The 18888-nt window shown below is 35.8% G+C and overlaps 1 protein-coding gene across 1 annotated transcript in view; it reads left to right on the forward strand.

The window, feature by feature from the left end:
- Positions 1-9254: 9254 nt before the first annotated feature.
- LOC100372189 (short transient receptor potential channel 5-like) overlaps positions 9255-18888 on the forward strand; it is a 71254-nt gene continuing 61620 nt past the window's right edge. The window contains exons 1-2 of the mRNA XM_085493353.1: positions 9255-9324; positions 13395-13690. Coding sequence (XP_085349479.1) covers positions 13516-13690 — 175 coding nt within the window. The 5' untranslated portion in view covers positions 9255-9324; positions 13395-13515. The remainder of the gene's footprint in view (positions 9325-13394; positions 13691-18888) is intronic.

An 18888-nucleotide genomic window follows, 5' to 3' on the forward strand; every position in this document is an offset into this window, starting at 1 on the left:
CAAAATTAGAGAATTGAAGATATCATCATGAAATGAACAAATTTGAGAGTGGTCCATATGTAGTATCTATATATGTAATATCAAAGCAATTGGACTTGTGGTTTTTAACAAGAAGTTGAAAATATCACTTTTTACCAAAAATGACAAAAATATTCACCAAAATTAGAAAATTAAAGATATCATTATGAAATGAACAAATTTGAGAGTGGTCCACATGTAGTACCTATATATGTAATATCAAGGCAATTGGACTTGTGTTTTTTAACAAGAAGTCGAAAGTATCACTTTTTATCAAAAATGACAAAAATATTCATCAAATTTAGAAAATTAAAGATATCATTACAAAATGAACAAATCTGAGAGAGGTCCACATGTAGTACCTATATATGTAATATCAAAGCAATTGGACTTGTCGTTTTTAACAAGAAGTCGAAAATATCACTTTTTACCAAAAATGACAAAAATATTCACCAAATTTAGAGAATTAAAGATATCATTACAAAATGAACAAATCTGAGAGAGGTCCACATGTAGTACCTATATATGTAATATCAAAGCAATTGGACTTGTCGTTTTTAACAAGAAGTCGAAAATATCACTTTTTACCAAAAATGACAAAAATATTCACCAAAATTAGAAAATTAAAGATATCATTATGAAATGAACAAATTTGAGAGTGGTCCACATGTAGTACCTATATATGTAATATCAAAGCAATTGGACTTGCGGTTTCTAACAAGAAGTTGAAAATATCACTTTTTACCAAAAATGACAAAAATATTCACCAAAATTAGAGAATTGAAGATATGATCATGAAATGAACAAATCTGAGAGAGGTCTACCCAAGGTACATATACACCAAGTATCAAAGCATTCAGACTTGTAGTTTTCAAGAATAAGTCGAAAATGTAAAACATTGACACGGACGACGGACGACGGACACCGGACGACGGACGACGGACGACGACGGACAATCACCCATATGATAAGCTCCGCTCGACAAAGTCGACAGCGGAGCTAAAAATATGAAAACTTTTTTTATATATATTTTATTTATTTACATACAAAATATTACACTATATAAATATATTTTATATTTATATTTTGTGTTATATTAGTGTGTTTGCTTTTCACAAACTTGTTTAAAAGGTTTGTTTTTCTTCATACAGTGGAAAGTGCAGTAAGTTTTTGTATGCTATTTACAGAGGTTTATTCTGTTGTTTACAAATGAAGTTTCATGTTTTATACTAATTTGATTAAGTTATTGTTGTGCAATAAAACAAACAAACAAACAATAACTCTTTCTCATTGCAGTATGTTCATCACAGCAGCCGTCGTCTATACAATATATGTGAATAAACCCAGAAAATTATAACCCCCCCTCCTTCACTCCTGGAAAAATTGTTAGCCCCCCTTTTTCATATACAGAAAATGGAAAGGCCCCCCCCCAGAATTGCCCGGCACCCCCCAGGCCAGATTAACTGGTGATTCCCTAATTAACACAGATCGTTTTCTATTTCTGAGGGAGAAAAAAACGCCCTTCGAGCTCGGGCTTCAATTTTCATACCATAGCGAGTGTGTCGAATTCCCAATGTAACCGTAATAACATGTAACTTTATAGTAACATACTAGTTTCGGGTTCTCTAGTTGCTTACTGATCTTGCGCGCGAGGGGGTTACGGATCGCATGGATATGTAGTTTAATGCAGTTAACAAAGCAGCTTCAGTTTTATTCCAAACATGTCGATTTTTGTAATTATGTATCCAGGTTACTTTTGATAGTTAAAATGATGGTAAAATATGGAAAACTTATCTTTTTCATTCATACACACATAATGGAGGATAACAACATATAATGTATAACAAAATGCTATTCATAAATACATTCATTATTGGATATCTCCGAGGGACAGGAACCAGGGCAACATCCAGGGACTGGGTCTCATTAACGTAGCAACTCGAAGCATAACTATTTTTTATTTTAGATACATTCGGGCAAAGCTTAGTTCGCATATTAATATGTAACCCTTCCAACCAAACAACATCCTACAAAGTGTTTGTCCCAAGTTTTATTGGTGTATGTCGGTGGGGCGCCATTAATGATGCAATCCTCAAATCTATGATTAAAAGTACTTGAAACATTTCATCCGGTATTATGAATCGATTAAAAGACGGTCACGTGACCGACAACGCGTTTGGTATACTTATTTGTACGTGCAGAGGGACTGTGGTCCGTGGAATGTTTATTTATTTTTAACTTTAAGCTGGACAAACAGCTGACCCGCTATTTGATTGGTATAGTATGTTCTTCACTACACAGAACGTAGCTACTCATCGACTCGATTTCCAGTCTCTGTCTCGTACATACAATAGTTACCATTCATGGTTGTTATGCATTTGTTATTATAATGCGGGACAAACGGCTTGTCTGTCGCTCTGGGGTCTCCACGAAGAGTCACAGTCGTGCTGCGGCAATAATAAACACTAAGTCTGAATAAAATGCCAGCTTGCCTGAAGTGTACTCTCGGCCAATATAAGAATATTTGGTCTTTAACAAAGTTTGTTATAATTATAGGAAAAAGATGGGAATATGTTAGTAAAAGACGGTGACTAGCAGATATTACGTCATAACCTGTTGGATGGTGATATATGGTTTAAAACAGCCTCGTGACTGATAAACCTGGTCAAAATTATGTTTTGCTTAAAAGTTTTGTTTTGATTTAAATAATATTTTTCAAAAATTCTGTTCTCTGATTGATCAATACAAGTACTTTCTTCGCACACATGCGCGTGCAGTTCATTCGGAATACGTCTGTAAAGTTGTATAATACGTAGCTGACGGTCGTAACTAGAGTTCAGCATCACAAAAGGCCTTGAACTATGACCCAGCGTGACACAATTTGTCTATTTTTGTGTGTACTTTGCCAGTAAATGTGCACATGAATTTTAGAATCTCTCTTGAAAATTGGTTGTTATGGAAACATTCGATGTTTTGTGAGCCTCCTACACTGTATTGGTTTAGGGGTTCACCATTTAAAATTATGGGATGTCTGGAAGATTTTTTTTGAAAATATTTGCAAGCTAGACAGCGAGAGATAAAATGCATGTAAGGTGTTGAAAATTTGTACAAAGACGCCGCGAAAAATTGCACTGGTCAGCCTAACCACCATGTCATCCCATATGCAGACATGAAACCACTATGTCATCCCATATGCAGACATGAAACCACCATGTCATCCCATATGCAGACATGAAACCACAATGTCACCCCATATGCAGACATGAAACCACCATGTCATCTCATATGCAGACATGAAATCACAATGTCATCCCATATGCAGACATGAAACCACCATGTCATCCCATATGCAGACATGAAACCACCATGTCATCCCATATGCAGACATGAAACCACAATGTCATCCCATATGCAGACATGAAACCACCATGTCATCCCATATGCAGACATGAAACCATCATGTCATCCCATATGCAGACATGAAACCACCATGTCATCCCATATGCAGACATGAAACCACCATGTCATCCCATATGCAGACATGAAACCACCATGTCATCCCATATGCAGACATGAAACCACCATGTCATCCCATATGCAGACATGAAACCACCATGTCATCCCATATGCAGACATGAAACTACTATGTCATCCCATATGCAGACATGAAACCACTATGTCATTCCATGTGCAGTCATGAATGAGACCCAGCCTAAGCATCATGTCATTCCATATCACATTTCAATTTTTCTGGAATATTGATATTATTAAATAACCTTTGTCTTTATGTTTGGTACCTAAGACATTCCATAAAGAAATGTTCTTCATTTTCAATTTTGATCTGGGACCATTGCTTACAGATTGTTTTGGGTTGGGTATGTTTACCCTTCCCTATTTCTAATACATGACTGCTTAGTCTGAAACAAGTCATTATGATTTTATGTTTCAGATTACATAAGAGCAAATGGTTCAGAATTATATGAGTCTTTAAACTTTATATACGTTCTCAGTTTTCTATTATCATTTGTTACACAAACCTTCCAGAACTCTATATACCTTTGCCGAATATTATTACCTATGTTTTTTATTTTACTGCATGGCATTTTTTTGCGGTTTGACAGACAAGGACAAATTTGCAATATTTTTAGAGACCATGTTTTTTTAATGTTGTGAACCAATGACAATTTTGTTGTTTTTGTTCGTCAAGGGCTTGTTTTGTAAAATTACTGTCTGGTAAGGCACTAACACGATACCAGTATTTAATAAGATTTTCCTGAACATCTATGAGGAATGGAAATTACCAAGTTCAGCTCTACATGTGGGATTTGATGAGAATTTATTCACACCTAGTATTTTTTTGATTGTAACTGTTTAATTGGTGTTTTGTTCCATCTATTATTGTCTAGTATGTCATGTCCCCAAGTTATTGATCAATGTAACAAAATTGGTTTAAGTACCTATCTGAAAAAGATGCATAAATGTTCTACAGTTCTATGTTCTCTTGGCATGGCTTTCAACAGTGCATACATTGCTCTAGTAGCTTTGTCTGCTAAACATTTCCATTTGATTGTAAAGTAAATAAATAAATACATGAATTGATACAACTTATGTTTTGTTCTTGGAATTGAATTAACTCTCTCTTTCTCATTGTTTTTTTTGTGTGAAAATGATAACTTTGGTTTTATTAAGATTTACCCAGAGTTTCCATTTGTGGCAGTATTCAGATATTGTATTTAATTCATATTGCAAACCTAATTGTGTTTTTGAAATCAATACTAGGTCATCTACATAAAATAGGAAATTAATTTTATAATTATTTAATGTTACCTTAAATGATGTATATAGTTTACCATTTTGTTTCAGGTATTTATTATTGTTTTATAGTAAATATTGGATCAGCGATATGATAACATTTTCTAAACCCAGCCTGATTGTTATTTATGATATTATGCTCTGAAAAATTACATAACCTATTATTGAATAAATTGACTAAACACTTTGCCTATAATACTTGAAACTGCTATCCCCCTATAATTCGCTGGTTTCTCTTTTTTTTTTTTAAATATGAGTAATTATACTTGTATTCCAGATGTTAGGATAAATGCTTGTATTGAATATTGAATTATACAATTTATGGAGTGGTTTAATTAGATGGTTTTTACTGTTTTTTATAAGTTGTACACAGAACCCATCATATCTGGCTGATTTCCTGGATTTAAGTATGTTAATTGCTATTTTAATTTGTTTTTTCAGTTATTTAAGTATTTAAGCAATTGTTTGCATATTTTCAAATATTCCTGTTATAGTCGCAATGTTTTTTTGAAAGTATGTTAAATCCTCTTTAGTATTCAATTGTTTATAGTATTCAATCCATTTAACAGGTTAAATTGGGTTTTCTTTATTTTTGTCTGAATCCTTTAACTTGCTTATAATTCGCTAAAATTGTTTAGGGTTAGTTTGTTTAACTGTATTAGCTTATTTACAATATGGTTTTGTACTTGTTTTCTTTTTTTTTTCACCATATTTTTATATATTTTTTCTTTTTAGCGTACAATAGCTCTGTAAGGTTAATGTCGAATGGGTACTTTTTAATCATTCTTGATGTAATAAAAAGATCCCTTTTCAGTAACTTACATTTTTTGTCAAACCATCTCTTATTGTGTTTATGTTTAATGCTTGCACACTTTTTAGATTTCCTGTTGAAAATATTTTGTTCAGTTTAATTAAGAATGAGATTTGATAGTGAAATAATTTATATTAATTTAGTTGATGTATAGCATACTTGTCAAATGTACTGAGGCTATTGTAAGTTATTTTCAAGTTATTTTACCACTGGTATCTCCAGGTAATCTACCATTAGGTAAATGTATACCATTATATATATGTTATTTTTCTCAGAAGATGCTTTGGTCTCGCATAATACAATAGCAAGTTTATCGGTTAAAGAAATCATCAGTGAAACAAATGCTCCATGTGAATGATAAAAATTAAGAAGCCGTGGGCATATATGTTATGTCAAATATCCAGTTGACCAGGTAAAGTACTCCTACGAAACAAATGCCCCAAATTGTTGCCATTATTGGCGAAAATTCTATTTGTTTGCTGTCTGAAGAAGTTCGGTATATAGATGAAACATGAACGAACGAACTTCCGAACTTCAAAATCGTCCGTCGGATAAATGTGACATCTTTACTTCCTGCTTGGAAGAGCCACGTGACTAATCACAAAGAGCTTCGCAAAGTTTAATGATTATATCGATGCTAAAAAAATCAGATCAATGTGCTCATTGGTTTTGATTTTTGTCATTTTAGGGAAAAACGTGGCGGGATAGTCACGAAAAAGGTTCAAAATTGCCACTTCCTGTTTAACTTTAAGACGGACTTGAACCCTCCTGATGACGTGCTAGTCAATGTAAGCCCCGGTCACCCCCTCCTCGGTATATTTGGGGACAAGGGAAATGACTGAAATTGCTAAGTACATAGTGCCCCACCCCTGGACAAACAAAAAGTGACAGATATATGATCACCCCATTCTATCATCATTCCAGTGTGCATGTGCGAATTGAAACACTTTCCAAACGTTGTTCAATGTGTGATCCCTATGTTATATTCTCTTATCTCGAGCCTCGGGGGCTACTGTAAGTATGTCTCGGGAATAGCTCCATACTTGTCCCATAATGCCTGAGGTATGAGGGGTCGGGTTTACATGTTTACATTTACTGGCGCATAGCACAGTACAGGCTATCAACTATGTATGAAAGGAATCGTTAAAGTTAATGTAAGTGGAATGATACGGTAGATCAGCGGAACTCTACCATCTAATAGAGCATGGTTGTTTCGTAGGCAGCACTGATTGAGGAATGTGCCAGATAACTTTAATATCAATATCACAAACCAGAGTCACAGTTTAGGTTTTATGATTGCATATTTGTGGACGAAAACGTGTTTGGTGACACTGTGACATTGCTTTTTAACTTTAACCAGATTTTGTGAGTAGCATGGAAATAATGTTTGTAATGTTTAAAAGTAGGACATATTTCTCTTTTGAGATATATTGCAAACATATATGTACACATGACGTGACCTTGACCTTGTCATGGAAATTTAGGTGGCTTTTACGGGTAACATGCGTTTAGAGCTCGAAGGCGGTAGCTAATTTCTACTTGGAACTCTGTTGTGAACTTATATATACACATATACTGTGACAGTATTGGGATTACATGTGGAACAAGTTTAAAGGCATTGGTTATTCAATTGTATTGTTGATATACATACACAAACCTTGATTTTTATTTTGCACCTTTGTTCCAAACATGTAACAAGGCCATAAGTTGCATGGATACATGTGTGCCAATTTTGAAGGTGCTAGCTATTCCCCCCCCCCCACCTTGTTGATATTCTGCGACTTAGACCTTATGTACCTAAAATGTGACCAGGTATTGTGATTCATGTGCGGATTATGTATACAGGGTTTGAAGGCCCTAGTTATTTTCATCTTGTAGTTATACAAGTTTAATGTGAAAAGAAATATGTATATATATGTTGAAAAGAAATTGTAAACAAACCGTTCTGATATATGGGAAAAGTACAAAGATCCCTCTCGATTACAAATAGGCAACCTTTTATCTGGGTCATGATATAAGTTTGCGCATTATCTGATTTAGTGAGCAAAATGTCGCTGACTGGCCAAAACATATATTGCCCATACATTTTCTGATACAGACACACACAAACACGCACGTCGAGACAAAAGTAGATACTACTGAATCAAACACACTGTCTATTTTAAAATTTTGGAAGTGAACATGGAAAGTCACGTAACTAAACACGAGGAAATCACGCGGGGAAAGGTGCACTACACTGCATGCATTAAACCATGTACTAACAACATTTATATTTATTTAGCACCCTTGCGTGTCTGTACATGACGATATCGTATCACACAGTGTGTCTTGCTTTGTATACAAATAAATCAAGTAGTGTGTTTATTATATTATATTTCGCCTTACATATAAATAATAATGTTATAGTAAATTGATACCAATTAACTTAATCATGATTTATTGCGAACATTTATAAAATGCATATTACGTTCACTAAAATAAACCGTGACTAAATAAAATAAAATAAAATAAAATAAAATAAAATAAAACAAAACAAAACAAAACAAAACAAAACAAAACAAAACAAAACAAAACAAAACAAAACAAAACAAAATAAAATAAAATAAAATAAAATAAAATAAAATAAAATAAAATAAAATAAAATAAAATAAAATAAATTAAAATAAAATAAAATAAAATAAAATAAAATAAAACAGTAGAAACACTTGCTCATTGTTGTTGATCACGCAAGTTGTACATTGGAATACTAAATTTGTAAAATACACTAATTTATATATAATGCACTGAAATTCATGATTCACTTATAATGTATATTATATTACGGTTGATGGTTTCTATGTAGAAAACGATTAGTGGAAAACAGATGAATGTACGTATTTTCTACTGTCAAAAGTTACGTTTCATAATATTGATCTTCAAAGTTAGGTTTTGACCAATACAGATGGACGGGGAGATGATAGACGAACTCATTGTGTGCAACTTGAAAAAAATCTTGTTTTCCTTTATATTTTGTTTGGAGCTAGATTGTTTCTTTTTCAAAATGTTCTGTCCATTATCCACTGTGTGTGGGGCTTTATTAATAAAATATTAGCTTTTGTAAGTTAGTTTTCTCAGCAGAATTCATTTTTCAAGCAGTTCTCTGCGCAGATTATTTGTCCTCCAAATCTACCGTGACCGTCCAGGATCGCTAATAATGGTCAACCCCCGACACTCTTCATTTGCCAACCTCGGCAATTTGACTCGGATGGATTCCAGCTGCAGAGTGAATGCCTCACGGCCTTCGGAAATCACCACAAAATAAATATTATCCGCGGAGGCATGGACATAAAGTTTCAGTACTTCTACTTATGGGAGTAGCCGGAAACCGTACACCAGTTACTCGCTATAGTGCCATAACATCGCACTATATAATTTCTTACCCGTATAATGACTGACGTTCGTTAAAAAAACAATAAAATACAGTTAATTCAAACAAAAATAAATGTTAAAAAGTTCCTATACTTCATCACACTATAATCAGGTTGAGGTAATTGACACTGTGAGAAACATTGTTCCAAGAACTGGAAATACGCCCTCAATAGCGTGGTCTTCTTCACTGGAAGCATTTCTATCTGAAAACGGGAATAGTTGCAGTGCCGTTCCTGTACATACAAGTCGACGTTTCATTGTTCGTTCTGTGACAGGTTAGTAAGTATTTCATTATTTAATGTCATAGTAGATTTCTTGATTTGTGTTTACTGTAAACAACGCACAAGATTTTATATTTGACATGCTGTTTGTCGGAGCGGCGTTCTGTGTTTTTTACGCCATCACTGCATGTGTTGACGCGCGTGAACAATGATAACTAACGTTTCCAATAACTCATAATATTATCGTTGTCATACATTGACGAATACAGCTGTTATAATTTCGCTTAATTCCATGATTTTGGTACGTGATAATCAACATTACAGGGGAAACGAATAACGTGACCATAACCGGTATAGCAATGAGGGTGTTTTCTTGGCATTACAGTCATGGTATACATTATAGAACGGCTTTCACGGCTGGCTCATAGAATTGTAACATTTAATGATCCAATTTAAAGACCCCTGCGTATATATTTGATGTTTCTCCACAGCGGGGGTAGGGTGTAGGCGGTATGCGTGCAGACAGCAGCACGAAGGAATTCCACCCTCCCACTGAGTTCACTTCAGTTACACTTGCTTACGTTCTAAATAGATGACACACGATTAACGTGAACCTGAGTGAGAGGCGGAGACGTTTTCCGGGTCGGCTAAATTACCGATTTCTTGAACAATTTGGCGTCCAATATTTCACAATTATCAAACAATTGGTACGTTTTCATAATTAGAAAGTTTTTGGTAACAACACCTCTGGATCTCTACCCGCCGCAAGAATATATTAGAGAATATATTTTAGAGATTGACCCATAGGTGGCACTGAGCAGCGGTCTCATGGTGGCGATTGAAGGGTCGCTTGAATATTCTTGTTCAACATCCACAATTGTAGATATTACGTTTTCAACATACACAACTCTATCTCAACAGAGTAAATTCATAAGGCAACGATTCGAGCGACGCATGCGTTGCATCTGAACCGGCCTTTCGAATTTTCATGTAGGCATGCAAATAAACAATGTATATACGTGTTGTATACGGTCGCGTGGGACCCACTTCGAACCAGACGCGACGTGACGACTGATACGCTTTAATATACTGAACATACCAGTTCATTATATCAGAGGAAGGTATGAGATATCCAAACATCTTAATCATGACTTATAACTTCTATTTCTTAACCTTGGGAGGGGCATTGGAGTATGTGTAATCAACATTGACAATCGATAGATTTGTTTGAAATGTTGTCGTCTGCCACTGGAACTCAACATTGAACCTGGGTGTTTCAAAGACTCGAAAGCTTTGGTCCTCAAACCAAACGAAAAATAGGATATAACCCCATGTTAGTTCAGGCAAGAAAACAAATTTCAATATCCAGATGTGCGTTGTAAAGGATGGAGTAGACTCTGAAATATCGAGGTGTCGTGAAAAGGCCAGTAAAGGGGAGGGCGTCACTCCATGGGATAATCCATGTCGTTAATGGTGAGCAGAATTTTCTCTTGAAACAGACTTACTATTTTGAAATCGAGGGGGTCACGGTATTCAAAAGTTTTTCTTCACATATGTTTTTTTTTATTATTGTAGCGTTATATGTATTTCATTACCACGTGTTAAAGAAATTGCTGACTTTTCATTGTGAATATTAAACACTAGCTGACTCTTCTACTCACTCCCATTTGTTCAAAGGCCATTTATCTGTTTCGAGGGAACATTTTGCTCGCTATTTACGAACAAGTATTTCCTGACTGATTTTGTGAGCAAAATTCTGCTGACTTGCAAAATGTTGTTCACCGAATTTTTGCTCACCGGTTACCTACGCTCTCCCCATACGTATATAATAAAGCGTACACCATTGGTTTTAGACGCATATGTTATCGACCATAATGCCAACATTAGTTGAACTATTCAATTTTGCATCCGTTGAGGGGGCTCAGACATATGTTCGGGACGTATCGTCTACAACTAAATTTGTTGAGATGAGAATTATTTCTGTCACGACATTCCATAATTATTGGAGAGTTTACGCTTGAGCTTTCAGACTGTTAAAACACGAATCATACCTTGTAATATTTATTACTGAGTCAGTGTGTTTGATGCCAGGATGGAGCGGGAACTCTTCCGCTATTGCCGCAGGGGTTGCATCCACCTCCGTTTGCGATTCATTTGATGTTTACGTTTGACATCAATTTCCGACCCTACGATGATATTTCTACCCACACACATTCCACGATATGAGCCACAAGGCTGGAAAAACACAACACTCGAACAGCCGTCTTAACTCAGGGTTAAAACAATTTTAAACCGGTTAATCCAAGGTGATCTTGGATATAATCGGTTTCGGGTTCTGATAGACATCGACAGTCTTGTTGCCGTGTCACTGCCAGTGTGGTCTTTGTGGATTTCAATGTCACAGCTGGTTTTAATTTGACAGTGAAATAAAACACAAATAAATATGATTTCTTTTGAATAAAGTTAACCAACTTGTCATTAATAGTATCACACCTCGCTGCTACCAGGGGATAATTCCAATAAAAAGATTTCAGTGACGTGTCACCTAGTAACTGTTCAACGAGAAAAACATACCGAAATCATGATCATGGTTCTAAAATGTTCGACAAAGTGTTTAGTTTAAAATCGGCCCAGAAGTCTATGGAAATAAATCATTGTCAGTGTTTTTGCGGCCTACTTTTTAAGAGGAGAAATTTCCAGACTCATGATATTATTTATTCTCTTCTTTTGAGCACGGGTGATGCAGTCACGACTCTTAACATTCATTTTTTGATGTGATATAATATTTTCGATTTATTTAGATTGTACCAAAGTGATTTGATAATAGGTTGCTATGGAGGTTGATTATTTGGAGTACCGTCCGGGATTCGCACTTAGTCAGACAATATACAGTGCGATGGTTTCGTGTGTCTGTGCATTGCGTGGTACAATTACGGTTTCATTGCAGTTGAAAACTCACACACATATTGTGTGTTTACTCCCATTATATCGGTATACTCATTGCGTTCGATGGAATGTATTATGTAACAGTATCAATGTAACAAACAGTTCGTATCAAATACACATAGCAATTAATAACAACTTATCATTTCTGATATGACGTATAACACACTGGGGAGTAGTCACCGGGCAATACAATAGGCGTGTATCCCTAGTACATCCGGACCCCACCTTCTTTCCAGATGGCCTAAATGCGAAAATGAATACCCCTTTAACAATATGACTTTCACAATGTAACATATCACATACAACAGACGAAATTTCGCGTTTGACTGTTATCCGTAGCGGCAGCAGAGTTCAGAAAAATATGATTTTTAATCTTCCTCGATATTTTCAACTCGTCACTCGCCCTACATATCTGAAAAGGGTTAAGACCACGTGGACAATCGAAAGGATGATACATAAGATAAAACAATCAATTATAAGCCGTGTAAAGTACGTGGGTAGTGTGGTCACGTGGGTTATATTCTATTGGTAGAAGTAGTTTACCCCAATATGATTTGAAAGTCTCGAACGAGGCTGGTGCATGGAGTGATTTCAGAGAAGCGGCGCGTAGATTCTTGAATGGGATGTATTTCAACTCGCTTCCACGATAGTTAATTAATTCATTTGTTAATGAATTTTCTCTGAGTAGTGCAAAATGCATATTCAATATGCTAATTAGCTTATTACGCGAGTTTCATCACCGCTGTCATTATGTACAAGGTCGTTGTCGTCTAATAACTGCTACAATAATTGGTACATAGGAAATACAATGCCAGCATATCTATTTAGTCGGTCAAAGAAGGTCAACCAGTAAGTTAGCAATATAGAGTTTATTATACTTATTCGGTCAGAGCAGGGAGCTCATTACAATTCTCTGGTCAGAGATATTCAAGGACATACGAATTGCCATTGTTATTACATGTACTGTGTTAAGTAACATGTTGACAAGCTGCTGTGTACGCACGATGCATTGCGTAACGATATAGTTGAGGTGAGGAAATGACCATATTTTGTCAGTGCACAATGCACACGGGAAAAAAAACGTAACGGTACTTGTGGCGAAACGCGATTAGGTGGAATGGATTTGGGTTTTAGTGATAATCTAAACACGTGATCGGTGTTATTTCTACTTGATGCAGGTAGCGGACCGATCCAAGTGACAGTAGTGTTACGATACCGTACGGGTAAAGAGACGAGGATAGATACACTGTCGGAGTTTCCACACACGTTCCGTGTCAATGTTCCTGGACTTCAGCAAAAATGTCTAATTTGAAAGAATCTCTTGTGCTGGAACAGTTATTTCTCTCGGTATGCCGAAGAGGAGACAAGAAAGAGATCCTCGCTGCACTAGAAAAACGGAGTCTGTTCGATGTAAACTGCGTCGACGCTGATGGGAAATCGGCATTGGTGATAGCGGTGGAGTCCGCTCAAACAGGTGAGATTTAAACCATTTACACGTCGAAATGATGTTGTAACAGCGCGAGAGCTGCAGTGTCCCATACTTGTGATATTGTGGGTATGAAATTTATACCGAACAATTGAATTATTATAATAGCGTAATTGGTTTGTTTTATGTGTATAATTATGTACGAGCTAGAACATACGAGTACGAAAATATATTCTACCACAGACATTGGCGACACAAAGCAACCACTCTTCATCGTGGCGAAAACACGCGTTAGTTCTTTATTTGAGAAGCTAAGTAAACAAATACTAAATTGTTTCTGATCATGTTCGCTCAAATGCGAAGCACTATTCCAACATGATAGTTAACTAAGCACATCACATTTTCTTTGTGTGGTGAGCTAATATTAGCGACGATTTTGTTTTGTTTACATGCATCTTGACCACGTCTGCGCTAAGTGGCACTGTTAAACTAACTCTAACATGATAGAATCTGGCTAACGACTTGCCGAACATAAAACGACCGAGGTGAAGGCGAGGTACGGCGCTCAGGCTATGTTTAACATCGAAGTTGAGTGGTTGACGTTAAAACCTGACCAGCGTCATACCCACCCGCATAACGCGCCCAACAATGACTGAATCTATTTCAATTTCTAAGCCTTTTTTTCACCAGGATGTATACACTTTTCAATGTATTGACGTTATCATAATGTTAGGCAAGTGCCATATGTTTATATTGGCACGAGTTATAACTCAAATGAAATGTTATCAGCAAAGCATACATGTGGAAACAAACAATGTATTTGATACGAATATTTTACGTCGCGTGGGACCCATATCGAACATGATCGTTATGACGCACGGAAAGACACGTTTACAATAGTTCACTACTGTCCATTTCACTCATCGTCAACTCTATTAATGTGTCATTTAGGCAATCGGAAACCATACTCTCAATTTTTTGGAAGTTGAATTTTCAGGTTTTAATTATTCTTGTTAAAATAGGCAAGGATATGTGCGTGCTGAATCCTGGTGTAATATTGTCGTTTTGATTAGATCTATAGAAAATCAGACAATACTGAAAAAGCTGTTGATAGTAATAAGTGGTCCAATAGGAATAAGTTAATTTGACCATTTATATGGCGTGCAAGCACACTTTGTTCAGTCAAGCAGATGGACACGTCGGCAAGTGATAACATACAACCTGGTTGCCAGCGACAGGTAAATTTTAGTCCAACATTTACCTGTCGTGCCGTGTCTCGAGAGTATTTTAGTGATTATAGTTATGAACGAGGGTGTATAAAAATTGAGGAAACGATGACGCACTCGAACAAAAATTACCACGCGTTACGATTGGCAAGGCAACCCCAATAACTGATTTGGCAACTTGAAAAAATGCCTTGCTGACTAAAGAAATTTTTAAAATGGTCGACTGAGGAGAACGCTACTGGGAAACCACAAACTTGTTACCATGGAAACAATATGATAGTCCTCCATTAATCATTTGGAGGACATTGACTTTTTCAAACTGCAATGGCGTCACAATATATATTTATATATACTACAATACAATATATATATATATATATATATATATACTGGTCGAGCTGACTCAGGGTTGTAATTTAAACACGTGTTTATGACAAGTATCATCATTACCACAATTTGTTGAAGTGTGTATATTCGTACACCAGACGCGGGTTGGTATAAAAAAAATATAGGGACAGAGTTCATCGTGACGCACCAATAATAACACAGGTGAAATAGAACACTGGTGTACTAGTAGTCTAATATTAGTATTACGATGAATACTAGTTAAAGTGACACTGCGAATAAATTGAATTATTTTGACTAAGTTTAAATAAGGGCATGTGAAATTACGGTGGTTAGAGGTTTAACATTTAAAGCGCGGTGGTCGTAGCGCAGCACGTGTTCGAATTTCATGTAAATAAACAATGTATTTTACACGCGTTGTATACGTCGCTATACGACGACTGCCGCGCTTTAAAAACAATCATTGAGCTTCTACATTAGTACTTGACGAATACATTCAGAAAACCATAGGTTTTACCGCACGCTGACGTCATGATTGTGCGCCACGTCACGTCTCCGGGTTACAATAAGTAGCTGCGTTTGTTTTTAGTCCACCTTTCAGTTTCGGTACCGCCTTGTTGCAGTTCAATGTCCATAGGATGCAACACGTTGAATATGACGTAATTGAAAACGAAATGACATTTTTCGTTATGGCATAGACCAAACCCAAATGCAGATACGCTTTTTGTTCATTATTTGCCATTTTCACTGACGACCCGGAATATACACCATTTGCAAATGGCCGTCGAGGTCTCGTTGAGAACGACAGCCACGTGACCTGTTTTGTTCATCAACTAGTGTTTCATTCTCTCCCGTCATCATGCTCACTTTCAAAATACCATGGTTACATAGTTACCAATTACCATGGTTACATAGGTCAGAGGAACAAAGTCTCGTGACTCTCTAGGCGGCCTATGGAAATAATACCTTTCGTTAAGACATCGAAACGAGTTTTTTCAACTCAGATGCAGATTCGCTGTTTCTTGTTCAATTTTTAGCTCCGCTGTCGACTTCGTCGAGTGGAGCTTATCATATGAGTGTTTATCCGTCGTCGTCCGTCGTCGTCGTCCGTCGTCCGTGTCAACTCTTTACATTTTCAACTTCTTCTTGAAAACTACAATTCTTATTGCTTTGATACTTGGTGTATATGTACCTTGGGCAAACCTCTCTTAGATTTGTTTATTTTGTGATGATATCTTCATTTCTCTAATTTTGGTGAATATTTTTGTCATTTTTGGTAAAAAGTGATATTTTCTACTTCTTGTTAAAATACGCAAGTCCAATTACTTTGATATTATATATATATGGGTATTACATGTGGACCTCTCTCAGATTTGTTCATTTCGTGATGAATATTTTTGTCATTTTTCAACTTTTATATATATAGGTACTACAGGTAGACCTCTCTCAGATTTGTTCATTTGTGGAAATGATATCTTCAATTCTCTAATTTTAATGAATATTTTTGTCAAAAGTGATTTTTTCAAATTCTTATTGAAAACTGCAAGTCTGATTGCTCTGATACAAGATACTACACATATTGTTAATTAATTTTCCAGTGATATTTTTTGTTCTTTAATTGGAATGTGCATTGCTAACAGCGGAGCTATCTCAATCGACTGACAGGCTGCTTGTTTCTTGTTTATCATTTTTATCGAAGACAAAGAATTTAAATAATCTCAAAAGATCTTTAATCTAGCATGGAGTTGGCACAACATGAACTCGCGATGGGTTAATCCATGACAGAATGATTTTCCAGTCCTGGTTGTGTAACTAAATTCAAATTAGTATTTTTAATATCGCAATAAACAACCCATAATTATACCAGCTTGCATTTAATTTGAGTGACAACGCATTACACTATTATCAGGTATAGATATGTTGTGAAATCCATTACTGTCACATTTAATTAAACCATCGCACCGAGGGTGGTCATGTGACCATTGCGTTCAAGTACTCCCATTGACACTGTTAATGAATCTCGATTATACTTAAACTACAACTTTATTTAATCAACACACACTCTCGTCAACTATAAATCGATTCCCTTGCAGCAATCGATAACTATTGTCCAAACCTATCGATACATTTTGCTCTATTAAGGCAATACTCGGGCGATTTTAACCCATTACCTTTTTGTCCTAAAACAAAAAACAGCAAAAAGTTTTATATTATTTGTTGGTTTAAGTGTGATGATTGAAACGAAATTTCGTATTTCAAATTTATACTCGCCCCGGCCTCCGGAAAACATCTATTCTTGACAAACAAAAATTTGTTCCAACCCGGGGGCCGCGTTTATATTATGTGAGGGCGTGTATGAAGTGTATGATTAATATGGGTAGAGTCAGTGTTAATAACATGACACAACCACGCCCTCGAATATCATAAAAAACCTCTTAACAGCAGCTCATAATTTGCATGATTCAGGCTGGCACTGTTACGTAACATCACATGGTGTTATGGAATAGCTGTGGCAGCAGGTGTCAACAAAAGTATCGTCTATTTCTGTGCCATTCCTGTTACGTCGTGCGACCAACAACCATTCACCGCTTAATGTCAAATTTAAAAATGAAATATCTTCTTTTGTTATTCTTTCGAAGTTAAATATATTGGCATATTTATACCTCAAAGTGTTTCTGAAAACATTATGTTTTAGTAATAAAAAATAGTACCACATTCAAAAGATGGTTGATAAACAAAACAAATAAATGACTCGATACTAACGAACAATACGTGCCACAATAATGCACAATACATTAATTTGACGGCTGTATACGACTCTTCCCTGTAAAGTAATGAATGCTTAGACCGTTTTACTCAATTGACTGAAAACACCTCATGCACAGCTGCCGTCATTTCTCATTCAGTACCAATCCGCAAATATCTGAAATATAGTAATTCCCAACATTAATGTAGACAATTGACAGATGGGCAAACGAACGACGGGCATATGTTGTCTGTTATTAATATGACTCCTGTGACTTTGTTAAAATTCGTTGAAGATACGCGCCAATTGTTATCAGTGTTACTCAGTCACCTTAAGGTAGCGGGACTATTATTTGCATACTTGTTTTCATCTTCTAATTGTGACTAAATGGCATGATGCATGCCTGTATCTGCATTCTACGACGCGTTACTCAGTCGAAGGTGAAAAATTATTTTTTCTGTAAAAAAAATAATTACGCATTTATGCTGGCGATAAGAAGTATTTTTTTCACTTTTCCTAGTTGTTCAATAGTCTGGTAAATTGAATGTGTCTGGTCAGTTGTATTCAAGCAACACGTTTTAAAAAATAGTGTGCTGAATTTCAACTACTGTTTTTAGTCGCATTTCCCCCAACTCAAACCACAACTCGTTGGTAAATAATCGATGAAATAGTTTGTCTGGACACATTCAAGTTCCCTTCACTGTCACCTTAAAGCTGTAAAAATTTAGTGTTAATCCGACGACAATAAGTATACGTTATTTTTTGTTAAAGACCTTGTATTTTGAAAAACATGAACTCCTAGAAAACGTCCATGAAGTAACAGCAAAGATTTTCAAGCTTGTTTATCGCCACAATCAATATGTTTTCCCGTCAAGGTCTGTTATAACATGTGTAAGGACATCCAAATGTGTAAGGCTATTGGAAACCAA

This window comes from Saccoglossus kowalevskii, chromosome 18 (genome assembly GCF_978046115.1).
Source record: "Saccoglossus kowalevskii chromosome 18, keSacKowa6.1, whole genome shotgun sequence".
In the NCBI taxonomy this organism is placed as follows: Eukaryota; Metazoa; Hemichordata; class Enteropneusta; family Harrimaniidae; genus Saccoglossus; species Saccoglossus kowalevskii.